Source organism: Drosophila novamexicana, unplaced genomic scaffold (genome assembly GCF_003285875.2).
Source record: "Drosophila novamexicana strain 15010-1031.04,08,12 unplaced genomic scaffold, DnovRS2.1 tig00000796-arrow-arrow-pilon, whole genome shotgun sequence".
In the NCBI taxonomy this organism is placed as follows: Eukaryota; Metazoa; Arthropoda; class Insecta; order Diptera; family Drosophilidae; genus Drosophila; species Drosophila novamexicana.
This window is the reverse complement of record NW_020824824.1, coordinates 703,715-728,372: the sequence shown is the minus strand read 5'-3', so window position 1 is coordinate 728,372 and position 24,658 is coordinate 703,715. Positions and strand designations below refer to the sequence as shown.

General features: G+C 39.1%; 1 protein-coding gene across 1 annotated transcript in view; it reads left to right on the top strand.

Moving 5' to 3' along the window:
* Positions 1–24,658, top strand: part of LOC115763950 (G-protein coupled receptor Mth2) — a 110,602-nt gene that overhangs the window by 46,108 nt on the left and 39,836 nt on the right. The window contains exon 3 of the mRNA XM_030706743.1: positions 8,956–9,211. Coding sequence (XP_030562603.1) covers positions 9,016–9,211 — 196 coding nt within the window. The 5' untranslated portion in view covers positions 8,956–9,015. The remainder of the gene's footprint in view (positions 1–8,955; positions 9,212–24,658) is intronic.

Genomic DNA, 24,658 nt, shown 5'->3' with positions numbered 1-24,658 from the left:
CACGTTAACAAGTTCGGATTTTGGACCTCTAACATTTTTATAGGCAAGCTCAGGAGAATAAATAACTTGACGCATCAAGTAGAGTTGATGGAACAGGTGGTAATAAAATTTGAGTCCGACTTTGTCTTTTGGCCTTATATTCTTTGATTATTAAGTGTTCTGACAAAAACAAAAACTTTTAGAGGCAAAATTAAATTTTTGCCTGTATCAATGCTTTTACATCCTCCGATGAGAAGTGAGGGGCAAGCCTAGAAACAAAAATATGTCTCTGCGTTGGAAGACCCACTAAAGGCTTAGGCGCCACAGGTGGGACAGTGGTACTTAAAACAACTGGTACTCCGGACGACGAGCCTCCTAGCAGCCACTGTAAATAAATAAAAAAAAGTTAGTTAATAGCGTACACGACACCAACAAGCATCGAAAAATATAAAGAGATCAAAGCATAAGTTGATAAAAGGCACGTTGAAAGAGCGCGAGAGTACAATTTATTTATTGATTGCTTGCTTGCTCACGAGATATTGCATGCCAAGAAGGCGATGTGAAGTTAAATATAAACAACAACAAGCAGCTTATCTACAGAAAACACATAATTAAAAGTATCAACAGTAATATGTTCAAAATGCAGAGGCTACAAGCATGCACTCGCGATAAAAAATAGACCGTAAAGGCAAACATAATAATGCAATATTTTTTATTAATAGAGATATTAAAACGCCAATGTTTTATTAAAACGAAAAAAACAAAACGAAGAGCACAAAAAAAAAAAAAAACACGTCTGTTCGCTTCTGTTCGTACAAGCCGAATTGTATAGAATTTATTAGGTGTTTCAGTTTTAGTCTTGTGTTTCCTAATTGAACTCGTGTCCACGATTTTCCTCGCTAGAGATTCAAATTCCGTGGCCACTCGATCGTCCCTGACGCTTTGGCGTGGCTGCTGCTGCGCGGAACACAGCTGGCCTTTCTTGTCGGGTTCAAGAAGGAGACCAAAAATCCCGCAAATCTTGCAGGCTGAAAACAGAACACGCTCGGGTGTCACTTGCTTGTGGTTGAAGGGGGCAGGGAGAAGTTGTCAATACGCCACATATGGAAATCATGATTTGCATAAGACGACAGACGGTTAGCGAATAATTGAAAGTCTTCGCATCGTTTATTTCAAAGACGTTAGAATTACCTTATAATCGCTTATTTGCAAAGCGTTAACACTGCTACGTAGAACTCAGATAATGCTGCGCATCCTTTTTCGGTCGGTCGCCATATTGGCTTGGATTTGGCATTTAAAGGTGACCGTCATATCCTAAGTTAGGCCCCTTGGCTTACCTAGCTGCTTGAGAAGTGCTTCAAAATAAGTGGCCTGACTATGTAAACACTCATGCGACTACTCCTGTACTAAATCTTAAGCGTATTCTCGAACATACTAATTTGGGTGTCTGATATTATACTACGGGCTTATGACTTCGAGGAGCTGTGTCTTTTACGTTTATGAGAACCACCGACTGAGCGAAGTCACCAGGCATGCAGTCGAAGGCATTGAGTCTGCCACTTCACTTTTATTGATAATGGACCTCGGCGATGGTGGATCCGGCTAGGTATGGCCTCAAAGCGGTCCAGGGGTGTCTGTGACCAAAGAGTTAATCTCAGCCTTCAAGAGTTTCCGGCTGGCTAACGCGTTCACCCGCTGTGCTTAGCATCCTGATTTGTTTAGTATCACCCAGTCCCCGTGCTTCTGATCCAACGTGGAAACATTACGGGAGTATTTATGATTTATCCTGAGTACTGGGTACAGGCTTCGGATCACTTTGCACCTGCTCGTCCATAACTCGTTGCATCATCTCTGTCCAAACTGATATAGTAGCGTACTTAAATAAATTATGCTATTCCTTCTTATGGCTGTGACCGCTTATAAAATCATGCCCCTGCACGTCGAAGGGATCTGCTAATAAATAGGCTCTTTAAGCCAAGGAGCAGACTTACGCTTAGACTGAAGTTAAGGCACTTCATTTCCAAATGGAACAGGGCCCGTCCATGTGCGCATTCTAACCGCCTGGTGGCATGCTTACACGGCAAAGACCCCTGAAGCGAAAAAAATTCGCGATATCTCTGGATCCTTGGCCTCATTTCAATATTGGGGGTGATATTTCCTCAAATAATGTACAAAACTCTTTCACGTGTCCTCGGAAGCATCCTCTCTCAATAATATGGGACCATTAATCAATACTGTCCAGAAAGCTGTTAACAAGCCTTCAGCTAACACTCCTTAAAAATAAATAAATGGCTACATCTATCAAATAAAAAAAAGGCTTGCAACGATGTAAGCAACGTTAGCAAATATCTCGAACTCCATTCTTTAAATTTTCTTTGGATGAATACCGCACTTACGTTAAAGCTTTTTTTGAAGGAGCTAGTTACCTAGGGGCCGGTTTGCCAACATAGAACTAATCAGTTATGCGAAGAAGGTAGGACGCATTGATGATATCACGCCTGCAAAGTGTCAAACTATGACACGTAGCGATTTAGAACCAACACCGATTCAATCTTATCGATTATCACCCCAAATAGATGGCATTGTAATCACCAGCAGTAATCAAATTGTGTGGACATTAAAAAGTCGAGGAAATTTACAAGAGCTTTTTCCCAATGGCCTACAAGAGACCGATCGTGTCAGTAGTATGGCATATACCTGATATATTTGAATATACCTACATATATATATATTTTAAAATAAGTTATCACCATCCAGTCCGAATAGGCAGCTTAGTTGCGACAATTGCCGGCAGAAGACATTGACTCTGCACTGCTGACTCTTAATTAATGAGCATCGGAACACAGTACTTGAGCCGATGGAAGGATTTAAGCGTCTTTCGCACAAAGCCGACGAAGAAATAATTTGTATATCAAAGAGCAGCCTAACGATGATCCAGATTATCATTTTGTCACAAAAGAGACTGCTGCAGCATTTGAAGTTGAGTTATCCGTCAATAAGTCCCGGTGACGTGCACAGTAGCGGGGTGGACTACTCAACTGATCGAATCTTTAAAAATGTATAGAAACTCGTTGTCTGAAGTAAAACATATAGTACCCTTTAATAAACCATTTCTATACAAATCTATAGATGGGGGTACAAAATTGGGTAAATTCATTCTTTTTCATTCTGCCACGTTTAAGTGACTTTGACGGTATAGAAAGTCTCGCACTTGGGATGCAAGTAAACGCTAATCTATTTGTATTCAGAGAATAAATTGGAAAAACATGTGAAATTAATGTTGACGACGTAATAATATTTTCAAAATTTCATTGACAGTAGCTCTAGCAAAATCTAATTTTTTCAAAAAGGCGATGGGTACTGGGTACTTTTTTGAAAAGGTACGAGCAATAAAAACCTTTAAACCACACTTGTCCGATTTTAGATCATTTTTGGGGTTGTCCAGCTGTTATTGGTGTTTCAGAAGAAACTACGCCGCTATAGCATGATCTCTTACAGAGTTACGAAAAAAATGACAATTAAAAGGTTAGTGCAACACAAAGAGAATTGGCAAGAATAATGCTAACATGATTAGCAAGACAGGCAAAAAATATTCTGGCGCTGACGCACCGTCACGTCAAAGCGTATATGACCTACAATTTTAAAGTTGAGACCATGCTACAATCACGGCAACGAACATACATATGTATATGTTTGAGAACACAGACAAGACGGTTATTTGATCCAAAAATCAAATAATAATGGAAGAAATAGATTTCCCCTGCGAAACTAAAATTACAGAGGGTGTGATTGAATAAGTAGCCGTTTTCGGTAGGTTCAGGGCTTAAAAAAAAATACGCAGGAGATATTCTACAAAAATCAAAAACAAATTAGTGAAACTGTCGACCTCATCTCGCACGCAACAATATAACTTAATAGGACTATCCACTCAATCAACATTAGAAACCAATCGGAGTAGTTCACTCAGCTTTAGTAAAAGTCGAGGTAGAACTCAAGGAGTGACTTGTGAAAGAACCAAACAAAAACTTTTAGGACAACGGCTACATGGGACACCATACGAACATGACACCAAAATACAGACAAGACTAAACGAAATGGTGAGGATCTAAATTACAATCGTCAAAAGTGACGGGACTAACACAGTACACACCAAAATAAACTTGATAAAATGATGGAATCGAAATGCTGGTAAATACGACGAAGTGCCGAAGGCTACGAACTTCAACCTGCCCTTAAATGGTATAGTACTTGACCTGAACTTCTGAACCCTGAATATGGTGGATGACAATGTATGCCACTGGGTCTGTAAGTCTGTAAGCGGTCATACGAAATGGAAATGCCACTACCGAGGTTCCGCGGATTCAAATTTTTCAACGTAAATATTGTCAAATCAGTTTTTAAGAAGAAAGGGACCGATCCAGATGGCACACGGAATAAATAATAAAATCATAATTTACATAGCCAGAAATATATACATTCTTAGATTGCCGTCCTGACCAAGAAAAATGAGATGCTTTCTTGTACTTGTTACCCTAATGATCATTGCCTGAGGAATGATTTCTAACCGCTAAAGCAGACCCAAATCCGTAGATTTTTCCAGTAAAACCACCGAAATCTACTGATAAATGTCACTTGCCGAGGAGCAACGCCGACCGCGTTTGTAGATAAAAACGGTACCAACGCTGTAGTTTCTAGTTTTGTGTTTTGGTAAATTAAAATTTTATTAAAAGTGTACCCGGGCCAGAGTTAGATCTATATCCCGACTTAAAGAATTATCTTAAAGTAAGCTCTACTAAGATAGAGATGGTATTAGTATTGTAGAATAATTTGATTATAAACACATTCAATGGTAAATAAATTACTAAACCCTAAAGTATACAGATGGACAGATATGAGCAATTCGTAAATGATTCGTAGTCTTTTAATCATTTCAAGTCAAAGTGATATTAGTCATTGAACGTCTCAAAACTGTGACGATTATCATAGAAATAACCAAGGGCCAGTCACACTTTAAGCTTTTCGATTGTTGACGTTGTCCAAATTTGAAAATTTGATTTGCTACAGCTTCTACGGGCTACATTTGCTAGATCTACTGTTATTTGTTTTTCTTTTTTTAGTGTGAAAAATTATATTATTTTATAGAATTAACAAAAAACTAAATTTGGTGGCTTTAAAAGAGAAATTATGCGTTTCAGTGCGTATCGCTTTGATTTAATTCGACAACTGACTTAAGCCTACATTACGCTAAGGCAGCGAATTCGTTCCCAGAGCGAGTCTTATAGCTTTATTGCGCACTCGCTCTTAAACCTAGCTTATACTAGACTTCGCGTTGTGCAGGCGATGGTGCCATTTGCTCCGCACTTGGAGTCCGAGTACATATTCCCTTGACCATCGCCGCCAAATCTGTTGCTTGAGCAACGAGACAGCTCGCCATCGATTCAAGCATGGGAGACCCTGCTTGTCCGGGGTCCACTCTGCTGGCACAGCCCTCAATGGGCCTCCCACCAGTAGGTGGCCTGGCGTTACAGCCTCGCCATCGCCTGGGTCCTCGCTTATTGCTCCAAGGGGCCTGGAATTGAGAACGGCTTCCACTGCGACAAGAGTCGTCTGTAGCTCCTCGACCGCTAGCAGCAGGCTGCCTACCGTCCGTAGGAAGAAGACTCACAAGTGCTCTTGGGCCAGCATGAAAATTCGTCAAATGCAGGTATTTAATTACGCTTCTAGCGAATTGTGAGCTTTTTTTTAGGTAGCGGAAGCTTGGCATTATATGAAATAGGAACATTTACAAGTCGTCCCCCTACTCGTAACAACAAAAATAAGCACCAAGATCTATTATACTCATGTATGAATGGATTGAGACGCTGCAGGCTATGACCCATGCTTGTGCAATTTCGAACTCTATCTATCATCTTTAAATTCAGCTCGTTGGGTGACTTCAACTATTCAACGCACAACTCAAGTCTGGAATGAGTCTTCGCTACTTCAGATTTGAATGTCAACAACGAAATACGACAACCTTATTGAGGCGTCGGCGAAGCCATTAATCTCGATCGGTGAATTTGGCTCCGTAAACACGTGGCATCTTTATTCGTTGCAACTGAATCAGATTTCAGTTGCTGCCACGAGTTATCCGAACTCTGAGGGACAGATTCATCCCAACTAACTTCTGAAGTCATAGATCTTGGAGTAGGATATTTGCTTTGATTATCAATGGGCAAAATACACTGATGCGGAGTGATGTAGTGTGCAGTACTTGGAATCTGATCATCTCTTTCAGACATGTGGCCTAAAGTTCAATATTCCTCCATGAATTCCAAGTACATGAGCTTAAGGGATCTCGGAACAAGCGTCTTTCAAGCGACATAAAACTACGCTTAGCAGCCTCGAAGGAGTTACCAATCTGATTTAAATGACAATCTTACTTTAAATCGACCTGACGGCAATGTTTCCAAATTATCTTGAAAGTGGCGCTCACAAACCTACTGTTCAACTGTTCGGACCGTTATGGCTGAAGGTAACTCTTCCAACGACCAAAATTTCTGCAATGTTTTGCCTATCGAGGTATAAGACTCTTCTTGGCAATTCAAATTAACAGCATGAGTCTTCTCATGACTTGACGGCGTGTAATGCCCTAATACAATCCAGCCAACAAGTGTCTTTTGCAGAATCGGACAATTCTGCCCTCGTTTAATTTGACCGACAGACAGAAAATCAAAGAACGTCTCAGCTCCGATGAGTATGTCGAACTTCTGTGTCTTATGAAAATATGGATCAGCCAATTGCAGGTTCTCAGGGTTTTCCAACCGCTGACATTGACCGTATAGTCAGGCTGATAACCCGAAATGGTCTTCAAAATTCACAAATCTAACGAGCACTCACTGCAATCGACTCGCGACCAGTGTATGAATGTTCTTTCTTTCTTGAGTATTGCATTGAGCAATCCCAAGTAAGCTAATACTGGCCTCTTCTCTACGCAGCTGCATTCGTTGTGCTAGCTCGTCTGTTACAAAATTAATTTGGGCTCCCGAATCGAGAAAAGCTCTAGCCAAAACGAACTCACCACTTCTCGTTTTAACGCTAACGACTGCGGTTGATAGGATTACACTATCAGACACATTCGCATGCATAACATGTGAAGTCGATGGTTGATCCTGTGCTGAGTCAAGGGGCGGTGGTAACGCTCGAGTGTTAGAAACGGCAGAGTGTCCATGCAACAGTGTCTTATGAGAACGACTGCATACTCTGCAGCTGATTGCCTTACATTTGGCAACAGTGTGCCCCTTCCGAAGGCAATTGATGCATAAGGGAGCCGCCTTAGCGAACTCAACCCGCTGCTGTACTGATTACGCGGCATATGCTGAGCAATTCAATATCAAATGGCCTTCGGAACTGCAATATAATAATATAATAAGCAATATAAACATTTTGGGGTCACTTGATCTTTTTTGGAAACAATCTCTGACTTCGGGCTTCGGGCCATCGGAAGAAAGTTGTTGATATCTACGATTCAAGGCTGTTTCACAATCACTCAATAGTGGAATGCTTCATAACTAGGTGAATGAGAATCGCTTTAAAAATCTTTAGAACTTGTCACGATACTCATCATCTGGGTCAAAAGTTTCTACACGAGTCTGATATGTTATCGCTGTATATATGTATATATGTGAGGCCAGCCTTTCTAATCTACATTCTAACTCTGTAAACTCTAGGTTTAATTTACCCTTTATTATTTGATCATTTAAACGCATAATGCTTTTAACGGACATATTGCGTTTCTTTTTTGAATCGTCAAAACTTTCTGTAGAATCCATATTTGATTCTCTAAATTCAATTTAATAATTGTTAATTCAAATTAAAATCGAATTTGCCAAACGAATTCAAGAAGCAGATATGCTTAATAAATAAAGCGTAGGGGAGCGAGCGTCTCTTGACCAAAGCGAGCGTCTCTTGGCCAACGAAAAATGAGTACAAAAACAATTGCACAGCCACCGCTTAGCACAAGGCGGAACGAAAATAAACGGGCTGCAGCTGGCTTGTTATGTACGTGTATATGTATGCGTGCACTGCACTTATATACAAGCGCTTGGTCTCGGACAACTGTATAATTTACTGTGGTTGCCAGTGATGGCAAGAAGGGGGAAACGACAAAGACTAAATGAAATTAAATTGTAGTGACAATTAATTTTTGACACTAATTATCTTTCGCTCATAACCACTAAGTCGCACAAATACTAAATTATTTGTATGAATATCCATAGAGGTGAGTAAGTGCATGCAAATTTTAATTATGCTCAACTACTTCTCATATGTGGCAAGAATTGAAAGCGTTGGCCTTATCAGCGCAACCAAACCGATAGAGTTGGGCTTTCAATTTTTAGCACAGTACCTGCTGTACTGAACGTTCCACTTTTGAAGCTTCTTTCCTTGGCGTTCTCCAACGATGCAGCAGGATAGATTCATTATTATTATAAATATTACCGGAAGAAGCGAATTATTTTTTAGTTTGAATTCACTCGCCGCCACAGCTTTGCAAGTGCAAACTTGAGTTTGTTTATATATGTACAATTGTCTTTTTAAAGTGTCCACACGTGAAAAATTATATTATTTTATATAATTAGGAAAAAACGCAATTATGCGTTTCAGTGCGTATCGCTTTGATTTAATTTGACAACTGACTTAAGCCTACATTACGCTAAAGCGGCGAAGCGAAGCGAATTCGCTCCCAGAGCGAGTGATAAAGCTTTATTGCGCTCCCACTCCGTCCTAAGCCTAATTTAACATAGACTTTATGTTTTCAAATTATTTTTGTAACTCAATGCGCTGATCTGCGCAAACAAAGTGTGTATCAGTATTTTGGGATAAACAAATTTTGATACCGATTAGGTTCAGGTATCTAATATCTAGTTTAACGATTATAACTAGAGCAATATATTGTGCTTATAAAGCGTTAATAAAAAAATTTTTTTTTCAGAACAGTTGTACACATTTCTGTGTTTTGATTCTAAAGTACTAAACAATGATCGCATACGATTTAAAATGTATCCAGTTGGACTTTTGATATCCTGCTGTTTTTATGCAATAACCCTTTTGGTCTATACGTCAATCGAAAAACTGCGAAACCTTCCGGGAAAAATTTTGATTTGCTTGGTAAGCAGTCTTCTATTCGCATACCTTGGAATCGCACTAGGTCAATTATTCCCAACAAAAAACGATGACATGTGCTTCTTGTCAGGTAAGTCAAAAAATGTATACTACGGCACATAAGCAACTGAAGCTTATTAACACTAAGCGAATTAAGAGTTTATTATAATTAATTATACCCTGAACCCATTTAAAAAGGGTTAAAGGGGTAAAATGGTTTTATGCCTTTCCGACCAAATAAAGTATATATATATTTTTGATCAGCATCAATAGCCAAGTCGATCTAGCCATGTCCGTCAGTCTGTCCGACCGCGTGTCCTTATGTATGAACGGGAGGATTTCAGACTAAGAGACTTAAAATTTGGAGCGTAGGTCCTCCTAGTGCCCGCGCAGTACAAGCTTGTTTCCGATAATCGATAACTTGCCCCGTTTGCAAGTAATTCATTGCATTTTGAGAAAATCTTGTAAGTTATAAGAGCTAGAGTCGCCAAATTAGACATGTAGCTTCTTCTTCAATTATCTTTCATTTTATAGCTATTTTTCAAACATAGTTATGAATCAAATAAATAAAAAAAATTGTATTGCCATGTAAGCCACAATATTCATGCAATTGACTTTTTGAGAATATACAAATATTCTACAGCACAATAAGATCTAATATTGAAAATTTTATCAATTTTGGTCTAAAAACTCATAAGTTCTTAAAGAAACCGTGTTTTGGCTGGTCACTTGTTAGGGGCAGCAAGCGCAAATTGCAAGCATTTCTGTATACATGTACACACACACATTTATACGCGTCTTGGCGGTAAGTGGCAAGTGGTCTGTTGCGAGTTCAAACCCTACTAAGGGAACTTTTTCCCGAGCTGCATTTGGTGTTGTAGAAAAGTGTTCACCGATACGATGGACATAGTTGCCCTTCCGGCTATTGTAATCTTTGTATGAATAGAGTTGTGCATAGCGTAATCTGTTGTGCAGTTAAGAATAAGGAATAATTCCTGGTAAGCCTGGACGGAGCACAGAATTGAAAACGTCTTAACAGAAAAGAAGAATCTATTTTGCCAACAATGAACTTATGTAGAAAGGCAACACCGAGGATTGTCTTGCGGACAACGGAAGATCAAAAAGAAGAAGCCCGCTTCGGTATTATGGCAACCGAAGATTGAAGTCTCAATTTAATCCTCGTAAGGCAAAAAGCAGAAATTTCTTTTGAACTGATTAAATACGTTCTTGGCTATTGCTATACGTCGGACACGAGATTATGACTCTTCAGATAACCTTTGAAATACGAAGAAATCTAATGCAGAAGAGACGGAGGGAAACCTAAACAGTTAAGTTTAAGAAATTAAAGTTCGTGGTGTACGGTGTAAAACGCCTCACTAAAGTCAGTGTAATTGACATTGGTCTACATTTTATAAAGAAAAGCATAATTTACCAAGGTAGTAGCTTAAACATTTTGGTCGTAGTTGACCGATTTATTACGAATCCATGGTGATTTGGAGAAATTCTGCAAATTCGAAGTGATTACTTTTTTAATTAATTTAACTGTCCGCTACTTTTGCAATGTAATGTAATTTTATATGTCAGACATTCCACCTTTTTTGAGGATAGGAATGATATAAGATTGGTTCCAAAGAGATGGAAAGACAGAAGATTCAAGGGAAAGATTAAACAGCTTAAGCAATGGTCGAAGAAAGAAAGCACTAGACTCCTTGAGTAGACATGGAGTATTGTCAGGCCCAGGAGACTCAGAAGATTTTAAAGAATGTATAGCAGAAAGCAGAGAGGAATTGGAAATAATAGGATCACGTATAAAATTATTATCAAAACAGACAGGGTAAGTTGATTGAAAGCAAAGAAGTTAGCAGCATCATCTATCCCGAAAGAAAAGGAAGATGTCAATGTTGAAGATTAGCGATTCAAGTTTACAAAACTGGCTCGAATTTTGGGCAAATTGCCCTTTGTAACAGTAAATATAATTCTCATAGCACTGAGAATTCAGAAAAAAAGTTCAACTTGGCTATGGAATATTAATCCAAGTCAATACTTGTACCAGACTTATTAATATTTTTTAGGTTGATAGTCTAGGTGTGTACCAGGGTAGATTTGAAGAAGTAATTGAGGAATTTGAGTAATTATACACCTTCAACTTTAAATGTTGTCCAACTTACATGCCCTTAGTGAACCGGGTTATCAGTGATTATTTCAACAAGTTTTATTATCTATTAACCAAATAAATAATCCCATCTTATCGTCATAATTTGTGTTAATTCTTTACTTCGCGGCTCGTGTTATGCGTTAAATGACGTTACTTTATTTAAGATACAGTAGGACTATTGCGAAAAAAAAAATTATTCTAGAAAAGTGCCCCTTTTTTAAAACCCACATTCCGGTGCGAAATCCATTAACTAGTACTAGAATGCCTTGGGTATTTAAATAGTGGCATAAACTATCTAACCATTTTTTATTCAACCCCGATGCTCTGGTAATGCGGTAAAAAAAAAGTACATTATTAGATTAGATTACATAATTAGTAATGTAAGTTATTTTGTTTTAGGATCAGTTCGTACGTGATTTTTTTCTTCTTTATAATAACTGTTCAGTGTTCTGCGTCGTTGCTATTAGGTTAATTATAAATACATAAGTAGCACGTTCCCTCTATGCTGATTACAATGTTCAAAATATGTTTGGACCTTTAATTTCATGTTCCATATGATAGCAGCTTCATGTTATTCAATATTTCAATTTGACGCTAGTTGTCTGTGTTTCCCTAAGTAGTTAGTTTTTCTTTCCCTTACCTCCCTTTCCCTCCAATCCATTCGTGGGCTACGGACTCTTTTTGGGGCTTCATTGTTTTAACCTTGACCTTGACCTCAACTGTTCCTTTTCATAATGTATATATTGAATTATTTACAATTTAATGTGTCCTAATGATTCGATTTTTGAAAGAACCCACTAAAAATGGGTATAAGAGTATATTGTATTTGTGCGAAAGCCAAATGTATGTAACAGGCAGAAGGAAGCATCTCCGACCCCATAAAGTATATATATTCTTGATCAGCATAAATAGCCGAGTCGATCTAGCCATGTCCGTCTGTCTGTCCGTCCGTTCGTCCGTCCGTATGTATGAACGCAAGGATCTCAGAACCTATAAGAGCTAGAGACTTAAAATAAATTAGATGAAGGTGCTCCTAGTTCCCGCGCAGATCGAGTTAGTTTCCGATATTCGATAACTTACTCCGTTTCCAAGCAATCGATAAAAATCGATATCGATATCCTGTTTTTTGGGCAATTTTGGTAAATAATAAGAGCTAGAGTCACCAAACTTGACATATAGCTTGTAAAATAGAATATATATACACATTTGATGTTGGAATAAGAGGGTTCAGGGTATCCCCTAGTCAGGAGCTCCCGACTAGAACCTCTTACTTGTTAATTAATTTAGGTGGCCAACAAGACTTTTTGCACGAATCCCGATGCAATGTACTGCCAACCTCCCACCCAATCTACCGAGGGGCGCAGTCTTGTAACGTACGACACAACTTGCGAAGTACACAGCGATTACAAACTACGAATATATACTAAGACTATATACTCTCTAAGTAGTTTAGAAGATATGATTTTATCGAGGATAACAATACTCTATAATGATTGTTAAGATAATCGCAGAGAACCCTGAACGGTTCATGCAAGACATAGATAATTGAAAAATTGAAGCGATGAGGGTGCACCCGTTATTAGTTTATGAATACATATTACACTATGCATGGTTCTACGGAGTATGACGGTAACAGCACTTGGGAATCCCAATTAAGCCCCGAAGGGCATACAACAAGAATTGTTTTTGTACAGACTCCATTCTATCTTGATGAGTAGAATATTATGGTGAACAGATGCATACTCAAGTATAGGTAGCACCAAATATATTTAAAGGGTCTTTGTCGTGTACGGATTTTCAAATATCTTTAACCATCGTTTGAGGAAATCCAAAACTATTCTGGCCTTATTTAGTTCGTAACACGAGAGTCGAATTCGAGTTTATGATCAAGAATGACTAATGAAACCAATTGAAGAGGGCTTACAGAAAGTTATTACCTTACATATAGAATAGTTTAAATTTGACAGCTTGACTTGACACCAAAACTGAAAAGCATTAATGATAGCTTGTAAAAGATAACATGATGCCATATCTTTATATGCGATGCATAATAATTAATTAAGTTAGACAGTTTAGAGGGAAGGTAATTGATCAAAAGAGTGAAGCGTAGCGGGTTCTTGAAAGAACCTTTTCCGCAAATACTTTGAGATCCAGTTAAAAACATTGAATGGGAAGCCAAGAAGGCATAATTTATGAAGCAGTAAGGAGTGATTTACGAAATCGAAAGCCTTACTGAAATCTCTATAGATGACTTCAGTCTGCATTCTTTTCTTAAACCATTAACCATTAGCGTAGAAAACTCAAGAAAAGATGCAGTGTTTACAGACAATTCAAAAAATTTTAAGACAGGTGCAGCTTCACAGTACTTAACCACACAGGCGGGAACATCATCAGGGCCCGGTGAGTATACCGGTTTGATTATGTTAAGGTCACTGAGAAGCGAACATTCAATAATAATAGGGTTTAAGATGCAGTTTTACCTCTGTAGCTGATAAGGATAAGGCTGATTTTTACTACACCTAGAGGAGGATTAGGTTGTTTGAAAAAAGTTTGCAAACAGATCGGCAATGGCTGGATCAGTATTCGAGCTCCCATTCGCAAACTTAAACGAAGTTGGCAAACTAGATGTCTTAGGTTTAGTGAGAAAGTTAAAAAATTGGTTAGGATTATGTGCAATCTGAAGGCGATTACGGCGAAAGTAATCCTTACAGCATGTGGAATTTTGCGTCGAATGGAATTTTACGTAGACTTGTTTGGGTCTTTTTAATCTAGCATGGCTGCTTTCTGCCTTGTCAAAATCTACCTTTCTGTTGCCCTTGTAGTACATTGTGTTTTTTTTTCAGTGATCTAGTATGGGGTTCCTACATTTTGGGTGTTTTAAAAGGGTTGGGGCTTGACCCTGCGTTTTAAGAAAACTTTTGTTCGTGGTTCACCAGTGATAGAGTGCTTGTTTCTGTACTGTACTAGAAATTGATTGATTCATTCGGACAGAGATTGTGAGTGTAGATAGATAGATTAGATGCCATAGACAATATAAACACTTAAATGAGTAGAACCATGCGTGTTGTTATTCACGGCATCTTTTAATTTTCCTTTTTTATTTGTAAAAGGGATCCGTTGTCTACTTCGTAAAGTACTCTAGACAGGACTGGATCGCGTCTGATTATAATCGCTATGTTTTTGGAATTGACTGTCGTCACATACAACATAAACATAATTGTATTCTGGACTAGAAGTGATGCCTTTCGTCATTTGTGGCATTCTTGATAGGTGGTCAGCGACGTTGTATTTTTCATTAACGTACTAAACATTGCCTTCAAAGCTAGACCAAGTTTGCTGATGCCATGAGTAGCAAGCCCTTGTCTTATCCGAAAATTATGAGAAGTGGCTCTGCTCTTAATTTAAACTTGTGACCCTAGAGGTACTGCAAAAGGTTGGCTGCCGAAACTACGGTAGCTGAAACCTCTTTTTTTAACCTTGCAGAGGGTATTATAATTTTGTCGTGATATGTGTAACGCATAGAAGGAGACATCTCCGATCCCATAAGGTATATATATTCTTGATCAGCATCAACAGCCGAGTCGATAGAGCCATGTCCGTCTGTCCGTCTGTCTGTTTCTAAGCGAACTAGTCTCTCATTTTTAAAGCTATCTTAATTAAACTTTGCAGAAGTCCCTCTTTCTGTTGTACGCAGCACATATGTTAAAACCAGCTGCATCGGACCACTATATTATATAGCTGCCATAGGAACGATCGGTCGAAAATTAAGTTTTTGTATAAAAAACATTTTGTTGATCAAGATATCTTGATCAAACTCGGCAATTATTTGTTTTAGTAAGCTCCTCACATATATGCAAAATCCTTTTAAGATCGGACCACTATATCAAATAGCTGTCATAGGAAGGATCGGTCGAAAATTAAGTTTTTGTATGAAAAAACATTTTGTTTATCAAGATATCTTGACCAAACTCGGCATTAACTATTTTCCCTGTGCTTCTTAGATACGGACAAAGCACTATAAGCATTCTGAAAAGGTTGGGTCTGCAAGAGTATTAGATCTACGGCGTGCCGAAGATAGCCTTTCATTCTCGTTCAATTGTGCAGTGGCTTTGAAAAAAAGGCTATCTGTCTGAGCATATTGGGTTATTTAAATAATATGCCAGCCACACCATCGGTAGTAAATATAATTTCCTGACTTGAATTAAAATGCTCTTGCTTGTCCTTTCTATAGAGGATGCAAATTTTAGCAAATTGGTCGATAAATGTTAAATAGTAGTTAACAGTACCAGTAAATATCCGAACTTCTCCTCCGCCAAATTTATTCGCTTGTCATTTTTAAAAAGTCCTTACAGAGGATGAATTTTTTTTTAGCAAATCGGTCGACGTTAGTTGGAGAACTATTATTATTAAGACCATGCTCGTCTATGGTGGGCCCTAGATATGAAATTTGTTCCTGAAAAAATTGACACTTATCTTTATTGACTTTCAACCCCACATATTATTATTTCCTCAAAACAGTTTTTAGCGTACTGAAGTGTGCTTTTATGTTCGGAAAACAACTACATGAGGAACAGGTATTCTATTGTTGTCTCAAATATGGCTGTTGCCGTCTTTATATTAAAAGAAAAAATTTTTGCTTTCAAGACACCTATGGGTGTACTCCATTAAGCTATTACTTGTGATTAATTGTCAAGCATCAATTGAGTGTATGCAAATCAAGCTTCGTAAATAGCTTGCCTCTTACAGACATGAGTCTTGTCTATTCTAGGCAGAAGATTTTTAAAATTGTGTTTTAAAATCAACTTGAAAGTAATTGGTTGTGACTTTGTAGTACACAAGCCCGAATCTCGTTGTTGGGTTTGCTTATAGGTACTAGTAGTGTGCTCCACTCTAAGTAATTTGTTTCCAACATGCCTTTCGTGCTCCTTAGCTTCTGTTCAACTTTATTTTTCCACATTGTTGGGGAAGATCTTGGTTTGTGAAACACTGGTTTGGCGTCTACGACAAATTTTTAATTTTCTCGCTCGTATATGCTCCAACCTCTTTTTGCTTATTTCTAAAAATGCTTACTTTATCTGCGAGATTGGAAGCGCATGTGTGGTTCTGACAATATTGTCATTAACACAATTCTCTTGACATATTTTAAAATTGAACTCTCGTAGGAGTTGGCCACAACAACAAAAATTGTTTTGAAAATGCTGTGGAACGAAATTATTGCGTCAAACTCACCCATCCAAAACATTTATACGATCACCGTTATAGTTTAATGTAACATTGCAAACACCCATGTGTTTTGCATTCGCTTGTATAATGTCACTGGTATGAGGTTGCAAAGCTGCCCCTGGGTCACATGCTGGCTCTACGTTGATGCTTTATATGTTCAATAGCAGTGTATACTGTTGTGTGAAAATTTCGTTACAGCCAACACCACTATACTAGAAAGAAACTTTTTGTCTTGAAAATTTGGATTTACAATATAATTAATAATTTTGTTTTTTTCCTGCTTGTTTTTAGATATAGTTGATTAATGTCCCTTTTTTTTAACAATTGTGACGTATGCTGTCCTTAAATTTTCATGCTGCGGATGCATGCTTGCAGGGCTTCTTCTTGCTGCTATTAGGATCCGCACTGGCTGGTGTAACCTTTTTGGAATGTCAGATGAACTTGATTCCCTCGGCAGCTTCGGTGCCCAAGTAGTAATTTTGGACTCCATAAAAGGAGCATTTCGCAATGCTTGCCCTAATGTGTACATGTCAGCCTTCTCACACAACATTTAAATAATGCGTGGCTGTAGACCCACCATGCATTTGCCCAGCACCATTGCATTTAAGTGGAATCCAAATTCGCAGCACATAGCCAATTGCTTAACGCGCGCAAACCACGCTGCAACCTGCTTCAACGTTTATTGAGTATTATCTTCGACTGAGTAAAATGCATGTTTAGAATGCTACACAGCTCCTCAACCTTCCTGTTAAAGGAAAATATATTTTCGCAATTGCGCATCAATGCAATCCATTTGCGCAAGGTGAATATACAAGCTTTCTTAAAAATTGAATAAGTGATGTGTGGCGCGAATTCTGGCATTTCTGACCGCATGTACAAGGCTGATGCCTTGCCTGCATTTTCGTATTTGATTGTTTTATCCGTCATAATTAGATGATTATGGTTGTAAGTATATACTTGGCTTTTGTGTTAATACACAGATACATATTGTAACGAACATAAGGAAGTCGTACGGAGCACACTCTGTCTTCAAAGTGGTTCTTGTTCTGGGCAAATGTGGTGGGTCGTTGTGTTAAAGTGTAGACAGAGAAAGAGACAGAAAGATACAAACCATAGTATTAAATAAATGTGATGCAGTGATTGAAGAAGAGCTATATTACCCTCTGCAAGGGTATAAAAATAAGAAAAGGCTGGAACAAGGGTGGAAAATATTCTATACTTCCCAAATGTCTTTTATGTGGATTTAGTCCTAACTACTTTCAATTCATATCTTCGAGCAGATATACAGACTGATTTGTTTTAGGAGGGCCTTAATTCAAGTCGGTGCTAATTTTACATTAAAATTGGCCTCTTAATTACTTAAGGCAAAATTTCTTTTGATTACATTTTGCCGTATTTCAAATGCACAAGGTCTGGCTCGTAAATCCTTGAAAATTATTTTCAATGTCAGAACGAATCCTTGAGAATTCATCGACTCTTGGTAATGATACGGCACCCTCACTAAGTAAATGTAAATTTTTCAGCAGTTTATAGGCATAGCCATGGGTGATCATATGTTGACTAAAGATTACAAGGTATGGAGGCAATCCAATCGAAATTTATGGTAATGCAGCATTAATAGAACGTTTAACTTGTACTGCAGCTTTTGAATGCGGAGTGTACGCGCCAGTAAACCTATGGTCCACGCCATATTTGGGAACAAAGGTAGTGAATTCACGGCTTTTAAACTGAGTTCCATTGTCGCTTACAATTATTTCAAGAGCACCGAAACATGAAAATATTTTTCCCAAGTATTCAATCGCTATACCCAAATTAAACATTTTTACTGACTTGAAAAAGGTAAATTTAGAGAAGCGGTGTAGAACGATAAATACATCAATATATTCTTTCTTCGTCCGGAGGAAGGGTCCAATAAAATCACTAAATGATCCAAGAAACGTCTTGATGTTCGAAGTGAACGGACGTACTCACGGAATGAAATCAAAAATCGAAGTTCAAGTGCACGCCCAAACGCGGCTTTTGCAAACCCGCACAAAGATTGCAGCGCATCAATTATTGTGACACAATAAAAAACAGAAAAAAAAAGAAAAACAATATCGTCAAAAATAAAAACAAAACTACTTGCTGATAAAGCAAAGCTAGACTACATAGATTGCTGAGGGGTCCTACTTTCCCCAGAATCTTTGGCTTTGAGGCGTACCCTGTACACTGGACTCAAAATCGCTCAGCTAGTGGCGGCTGCGCTGTCCTCGTCCGGAGTAACTTGGTTCACTTCCCGCAATTCAGCATTGCAAATCGTGCTTACCAATATTCGACTGTGAGAGTCTCTACTAATGCTGGTAGCGTGGACTTTGGACAGTCTATGCAAGCCAAATGAGCAGACGTCGACTGCCGACTTCAACGTCATACTCAGCTCGGCTGGAAGCAGATATCTAGTGGGAGGCGATTGGAATGCACATCACTGGCTGTGGTGCGCAAGTAGCAGCAATGCACGCGGCCTTCAACTAGCAAACAGCCTAGCGCATCGTCAAGCGAAGGTAGTGGCCACAGGCTCTCCCACTAGATACCCGTATGGCAGCAGAGGTACTTCGACTTCGCTATCTACCAGGGAATCGCTGACCAGCTCCTTTCAATCGCTGACGATTGGGACCTCCCGAGCGACCACCTGGCACTGATAGTTAGCCTGGAAGGCAGGGCCAGAATGGTCAGCGCAATACCGAGACTGATCAACTCACGCACTGATCTCGGTGTCTTCCAGAGATAGATGAGCCATAATATACACCTCAATACTGAAATTGGCACTGGACTGGATGTAGAGGACTCCATTGAGCTGCTTAACGCAAAGATTCGCGCAGCAACAGCCAAAGCCGTTGTTTGTCCACGTTAAAGCCTGAGGACCCAACCAGGCTTGGCGAAATACTAAGTTAAGTTAAGTTACCTAAGATAACTATGTTATAATAAAAATTAATGCTATTTTTGATTCAATACAATAAATATATACAAAAAAAAAAAAACAAATTGATCTTTGGAATGGCCTTTCACTTGTAACTTGACTACCCATAGGAGGTTTAAGAATATCCTATGTGTATTCTTAAGAAGTTTGACATAATTCGCAATTTCCCTATATAATTTCGCTTAGTTTTTTGGTCGTTCACATCCAGATTCATCGCATTGCGCTAATACCGCACCTACGCCATATAAAGATGCGTCACATTGTACGATAAAGGGTTTTTCAAAATTAGGATATATTAGGAATGGTGCAAAGCAGAGTTTTATTACCTCATATGAAATTTGGGCCTTTTAATTCCTCTTATAGTGTTTACTGCAGTTCTGTGAGATGAAAGATGTTTGTTGAATACTGGGAAATGAATCGCTGGTACCATCCAGTCATCCACAAAAATCTTCTTAGCTGCTTCTGAGTTTTAGAAACCGGAAATTCCGCGACTGCTCAAATTTTTTTAATTCGCAAAGTACCTTCGCCCACTACGTATCCAAGGTAGTCTACCTTTTTGAGGCAGATTTGACTTTTCTTAATGTTAATAGTCCGTTCTATTTTATGCAGTTGAGTAGCAACCTCAGCAAGGTGCAACAAAGGTTCTTCAAAATTTCTGATAATACCAACAGATCATTTATATATAGTAAGACTTTAATTGATATGGATTGACTTGGTCCATAAGTCGACACATCCTTTGGGGGCGTTTGTTAATGGCATTCTTTTAAATTGATATAGATGACGATTTGGAACTAAATTTTGTTTTTGGTCGTGACGAAGAATCTGAGCAAATTTGCCGAAACGCATCCTTGAGGTCTATTTTTGAGGTGCAATACGCAGGTGGTAGTCGACTTAGCAATCTTTTATGGTGGCGACATTTAATTTACGCGCATCTTCGCAAAATCTAACCTTTCCAGATTTAATTGTCAATGCAACCGGAGATGACCAGGGCGACAATGGGGCCCCTTCAATAACATTTAACACTATCATGCGATCAATCTTTATGCATAAAACTTTTTCTTTCGCTGGAGACAGGGGATAAAATCGGTTGTCCAAAAATTGATACTTTCGTGAAAGGTAGTATATCACTACTCTTATGCACAATATAATATATGGTGAAACTATTCAACCCACGTATATTGGTCCAAAACTTTCGCATACGTTCTGCGGAAATTTTCCTAGGATATACACATTTCTAAGAGTGGTCTATTTTTAAATTGTGCAAATAATATTCTTCTAAACGTTTATGCAGTGGTCTAAAGGGAGTACACTTTGTGGTGCGTTGTAAGTCCGGTGATATTTCAGAAATAGCGGGGCTATTAATTTTTGATTCCGAGATTAATAATGGACATCCCCTCTCGGAGGCCGACGAACATCCGATGCCGAGTTTTCCGAAGCTGGCTTGCATTTTACACAGTTGGGCTTGTATGTGTTTGGTACACCGCACCCATAACAAAACACTCGACGCACCTTTAGGCAATCGTGATATTTATGACCTAGTTCGTCGCATTTCCAGCATTTTTTTTTATCTGTAGAGCGTATTTCACAGATCTCTTCAACATTCTGAGGTTCTAAGTCGCAAGACTCTTTAACTTCTTCATGGGAAAAAATTTCATTTGCTGCAGGCTTTACAGTATTTGAACGAGTAAATTGTTTCGATCGGAGACCACTAATAATTTCTTCATGCTTGTGACATTGTCTTCGCAGAATTAACGAGTTGGAGTATCTACATGTAACAGCTCATGTTGTAATTCTGACCTTAAGTTGTGTCTATCTTCTATAGCCATATCGCTCGATATAGGCTCTCTTAAAGCATCATCTATGACTAGCATTGCGTCTAGAAAATTGTCTAAGGATTCATTGCCCATGCTTACGCTGCTGCATAGCATGGTATCTTGATATCTCGATCAGTAGAAAATACAAAACAAAGAGACACAGGAGTAAAGTTGCATCCGAATGGACGCGATATGGCAGAAGTCGGACCTGAAATGACATATACAGGAGAAAACGAGATTGATTGATTGATGCAAGAATTGAACAATGCTATGTCGGAGACGCGTCTGCCATAAGCCATACCAAAAAAGGTCTTGACATAAGAAACCAGTAAAAATATGCAATGTATCCTTCAGAGCTTTGAAATAAGAGCTTGATATATTGACCATATCCGAGAAGAAGAACAGCAAAGAACACCCAAGAGCAAGTGTCAAACAGCAAAGTGCGCTGGGCGGTTAAAAAGAATATTGCTTTAACTGTTGATCAGGCGAACACATGCGCAAAGATTGTACGGCTGAAATAAAATGTTTTAAGTGTAATCAAAGTGGTCACATTTCACGCAACTGTCCTGATAAAGTAGATAAAGTTGATAAAATTCGCATAATTGCTGTTCGTTATCGCCTTAAGAAATACGGAAAAATGACATTGAAGTTAACAGTCTCCTTGATACAGGATCTGATGTGAAAAGCATAAGAAAAAAGGAACTTGTTAAAAGCACATCTACGCTGCGCGGTTTTGGCCACATTACAACTAAGCCCATGCGATGCTTTAATGCAAAGGTTCTGGTTGACAAGTTTCAAATGAACCAGAAGTTTTTAGTCGTCCCCAGTGCTCAGATCAATTACGATGCTCTATTGGGGCATGATTTGATCAAGAAGTTTCGTCTGGTCGGTGTTACAAGGATACACATTGTTAGAGCTAGACACAAATCCGATGCGGATATATATAATGTCACCGAATAGTCAGCCTTTTGGAGCCCAGACACAATATCTCAAGGATGCTAAGCCGATAATAGATAGCAGCTACAAAATGTCCACAGAAGCAAATCAGTGCCCAATTCAGTTGAAGATAGTCATCATTCACCGAGTCGACTACCGGCAGACGAATACAACGCTGTAAAGAAAGAGGTCGAGGAATGGGTCGAGCAAGGAATAGTGCGCAAGTCGTTTTCAAATGTAGCGAGTAGAGTTGTCGTCATCAAAAAGAAAGATGGTACACTACGACTTCACATAGACTATAGAAAGCTAAACAGCATGGTTTTGGTGGATTGTTTCCCTGTGCCGAATAGGATGAGATATTCGGGAAGTTGCAGCGGGCTAAGTGGTTCCCCATAATGAACCTTGAAAATGGGTTTTTTCCATGCGCGCATTGAAGAGCAGAGCAAGGCAGATACAGCCTTCGTCGCAAATTAAGGTCTTTTCGAGTTTAATAAAGCGCCTTTCGCTTTTAAAAACTCGCCAGCAGCGTTCATTCGGTTTGTTAACATTATATTTCAGGAATTGATCAACCCTGATGTGATGCAGTTTTATATGACCGACATTATTGTTTACGCCGCGTCGCCCGATATATGTATGCAAAAATCCAAGTTGGTTTTGGAGGCAGCTGCGCAAAGAAATGTAGCTTCATGCAACCACGCATAAGCTTTCTTGGCTAAATTAACGAGGATGGGCGAACCTGACCTGGCAAACAGAAGACAGCAGCGGTCAGTTATTTTGCTACGCCTAAGGACATTAAGGCAGTACAAGCTTCTCTGGGGATCACCGGCTTTTTCGGAAAATTCATCCCTGGATTCGCACAAGTTGCACGACCGCTCACGAATCTACTTAGGAAAGAAGCGGTGCTCAACATTGGCGAGGCAGAGCAACAGTCGTTGCAAAGCTTAAAAAAATTACTTGTAATCGAGCCTGTATTACACGTGTAGCGTCAACGGAACTCCACACGGATGCGTGCAAGGAAGGATTCGGAGCTGTATTACTAAAGCAGTTTGATTAAAGTTTCCACCCGGTCTATAATTGGGGCAAAAAAACTACAGAAGCTGAGTCTAAGCGTCACAGTTACTACTTAGAGGTCAAAGAAACATACCTTGCACTCAAGAAGTTTCAACTCTATTTGTTGGGGATCTAATTTAATCTTGCCACTGACTGTGTAGCGTTTAAACAGACAACAATTAAAGCAGACATACCGATAGAAGATTCCCAGTGGATCCTGTATATGGGCGGCATCACATTCAAAGTCGTGCATCGTCCAGGTGATAGTATGAGACATGTGGACTGTCTAAGCCGTTTTTCGCAGACGTGAATGTTCGTGACGACAGAGTTAACAACTCCAATAAGAAGGACGCAACAAGGTTTCATCAGAACCATTGTAGAGATCTTGAAGCAACGCTCATGCCAAGACTTTAAGCTTAAAAGTGGTCGTCTGTTAAATGTCGTCAATGGCAATGAGTTGCTTGCTGTTCCGAAACTGATGGAACGAGAGCCAAAACAATGCACTCGATCTAGTAGCAATACTGGATTTCGCTCCATGAAAGCAAGGTATTAATGTAGACTGCTTATTGTATCAATTGTATTATTTTCAGTAAAAAGTTGGACAAACATCTTCACTGCATAGACAAGGGTGACACGCCACTACACACGCTGCACGTCGATCATTTCGATCCAATGGACGCAACAGCTGAGCAATAAGAATTATTTTTTCAATAGTAGATGCGTTTTCAAAATTTGTCTGGCTGTTCCCAACGAAATTGTTAAGATGCTTGGCGGCTGGTCATTTGTCTTTGGTTTACCCAAGCGCATAATCAGCGGGAGAGGAGCAGCGTTTTCATTCAACGCGTTCAATGAGTTTCCAAACGAGAGTTTTTGGCGAGAAGCAATGGCCAGATTGAGCCAATCAAATTTGAGTATCATCGCGAAGTTGTCAAATATGTTCCACAGGTCCAAAAGGCGATTAATTCGCATGTGCATGCCAAGTTAAAAGCGTCGGCATTCGAGGTAATGTTTGGAACTAAAATATACAGCCAAGCTGAATGTAGACGGTTAGAGGTACTCAATGAGGAGTTAGTTGTGTAAATTAACGACGAGCGCCAAAAGCTGCGTAACCAAGTGAAGCAGAATATCGAGAAGACGCAACAAATCTATAAATACAAATATGATATGAAACATCCAGCTGAGCACGGATACAGAGTGGGATATCTAGCAATCTAGTAAGTTGGCCAGCGAATATATAGGGCCATATGATGTTACTATAGTCAAACGTTATGGCCGACGTTAGAAAGGTAGCACACGTCGAGGGACCAAATATCACAGCAATAAGTAATGATAGCATGAAGCTATGAAGTTTTGTATCCGAGATCGATGAAATCTGTCTGGGACAGATGAGGACGATCAGGAGGGCCG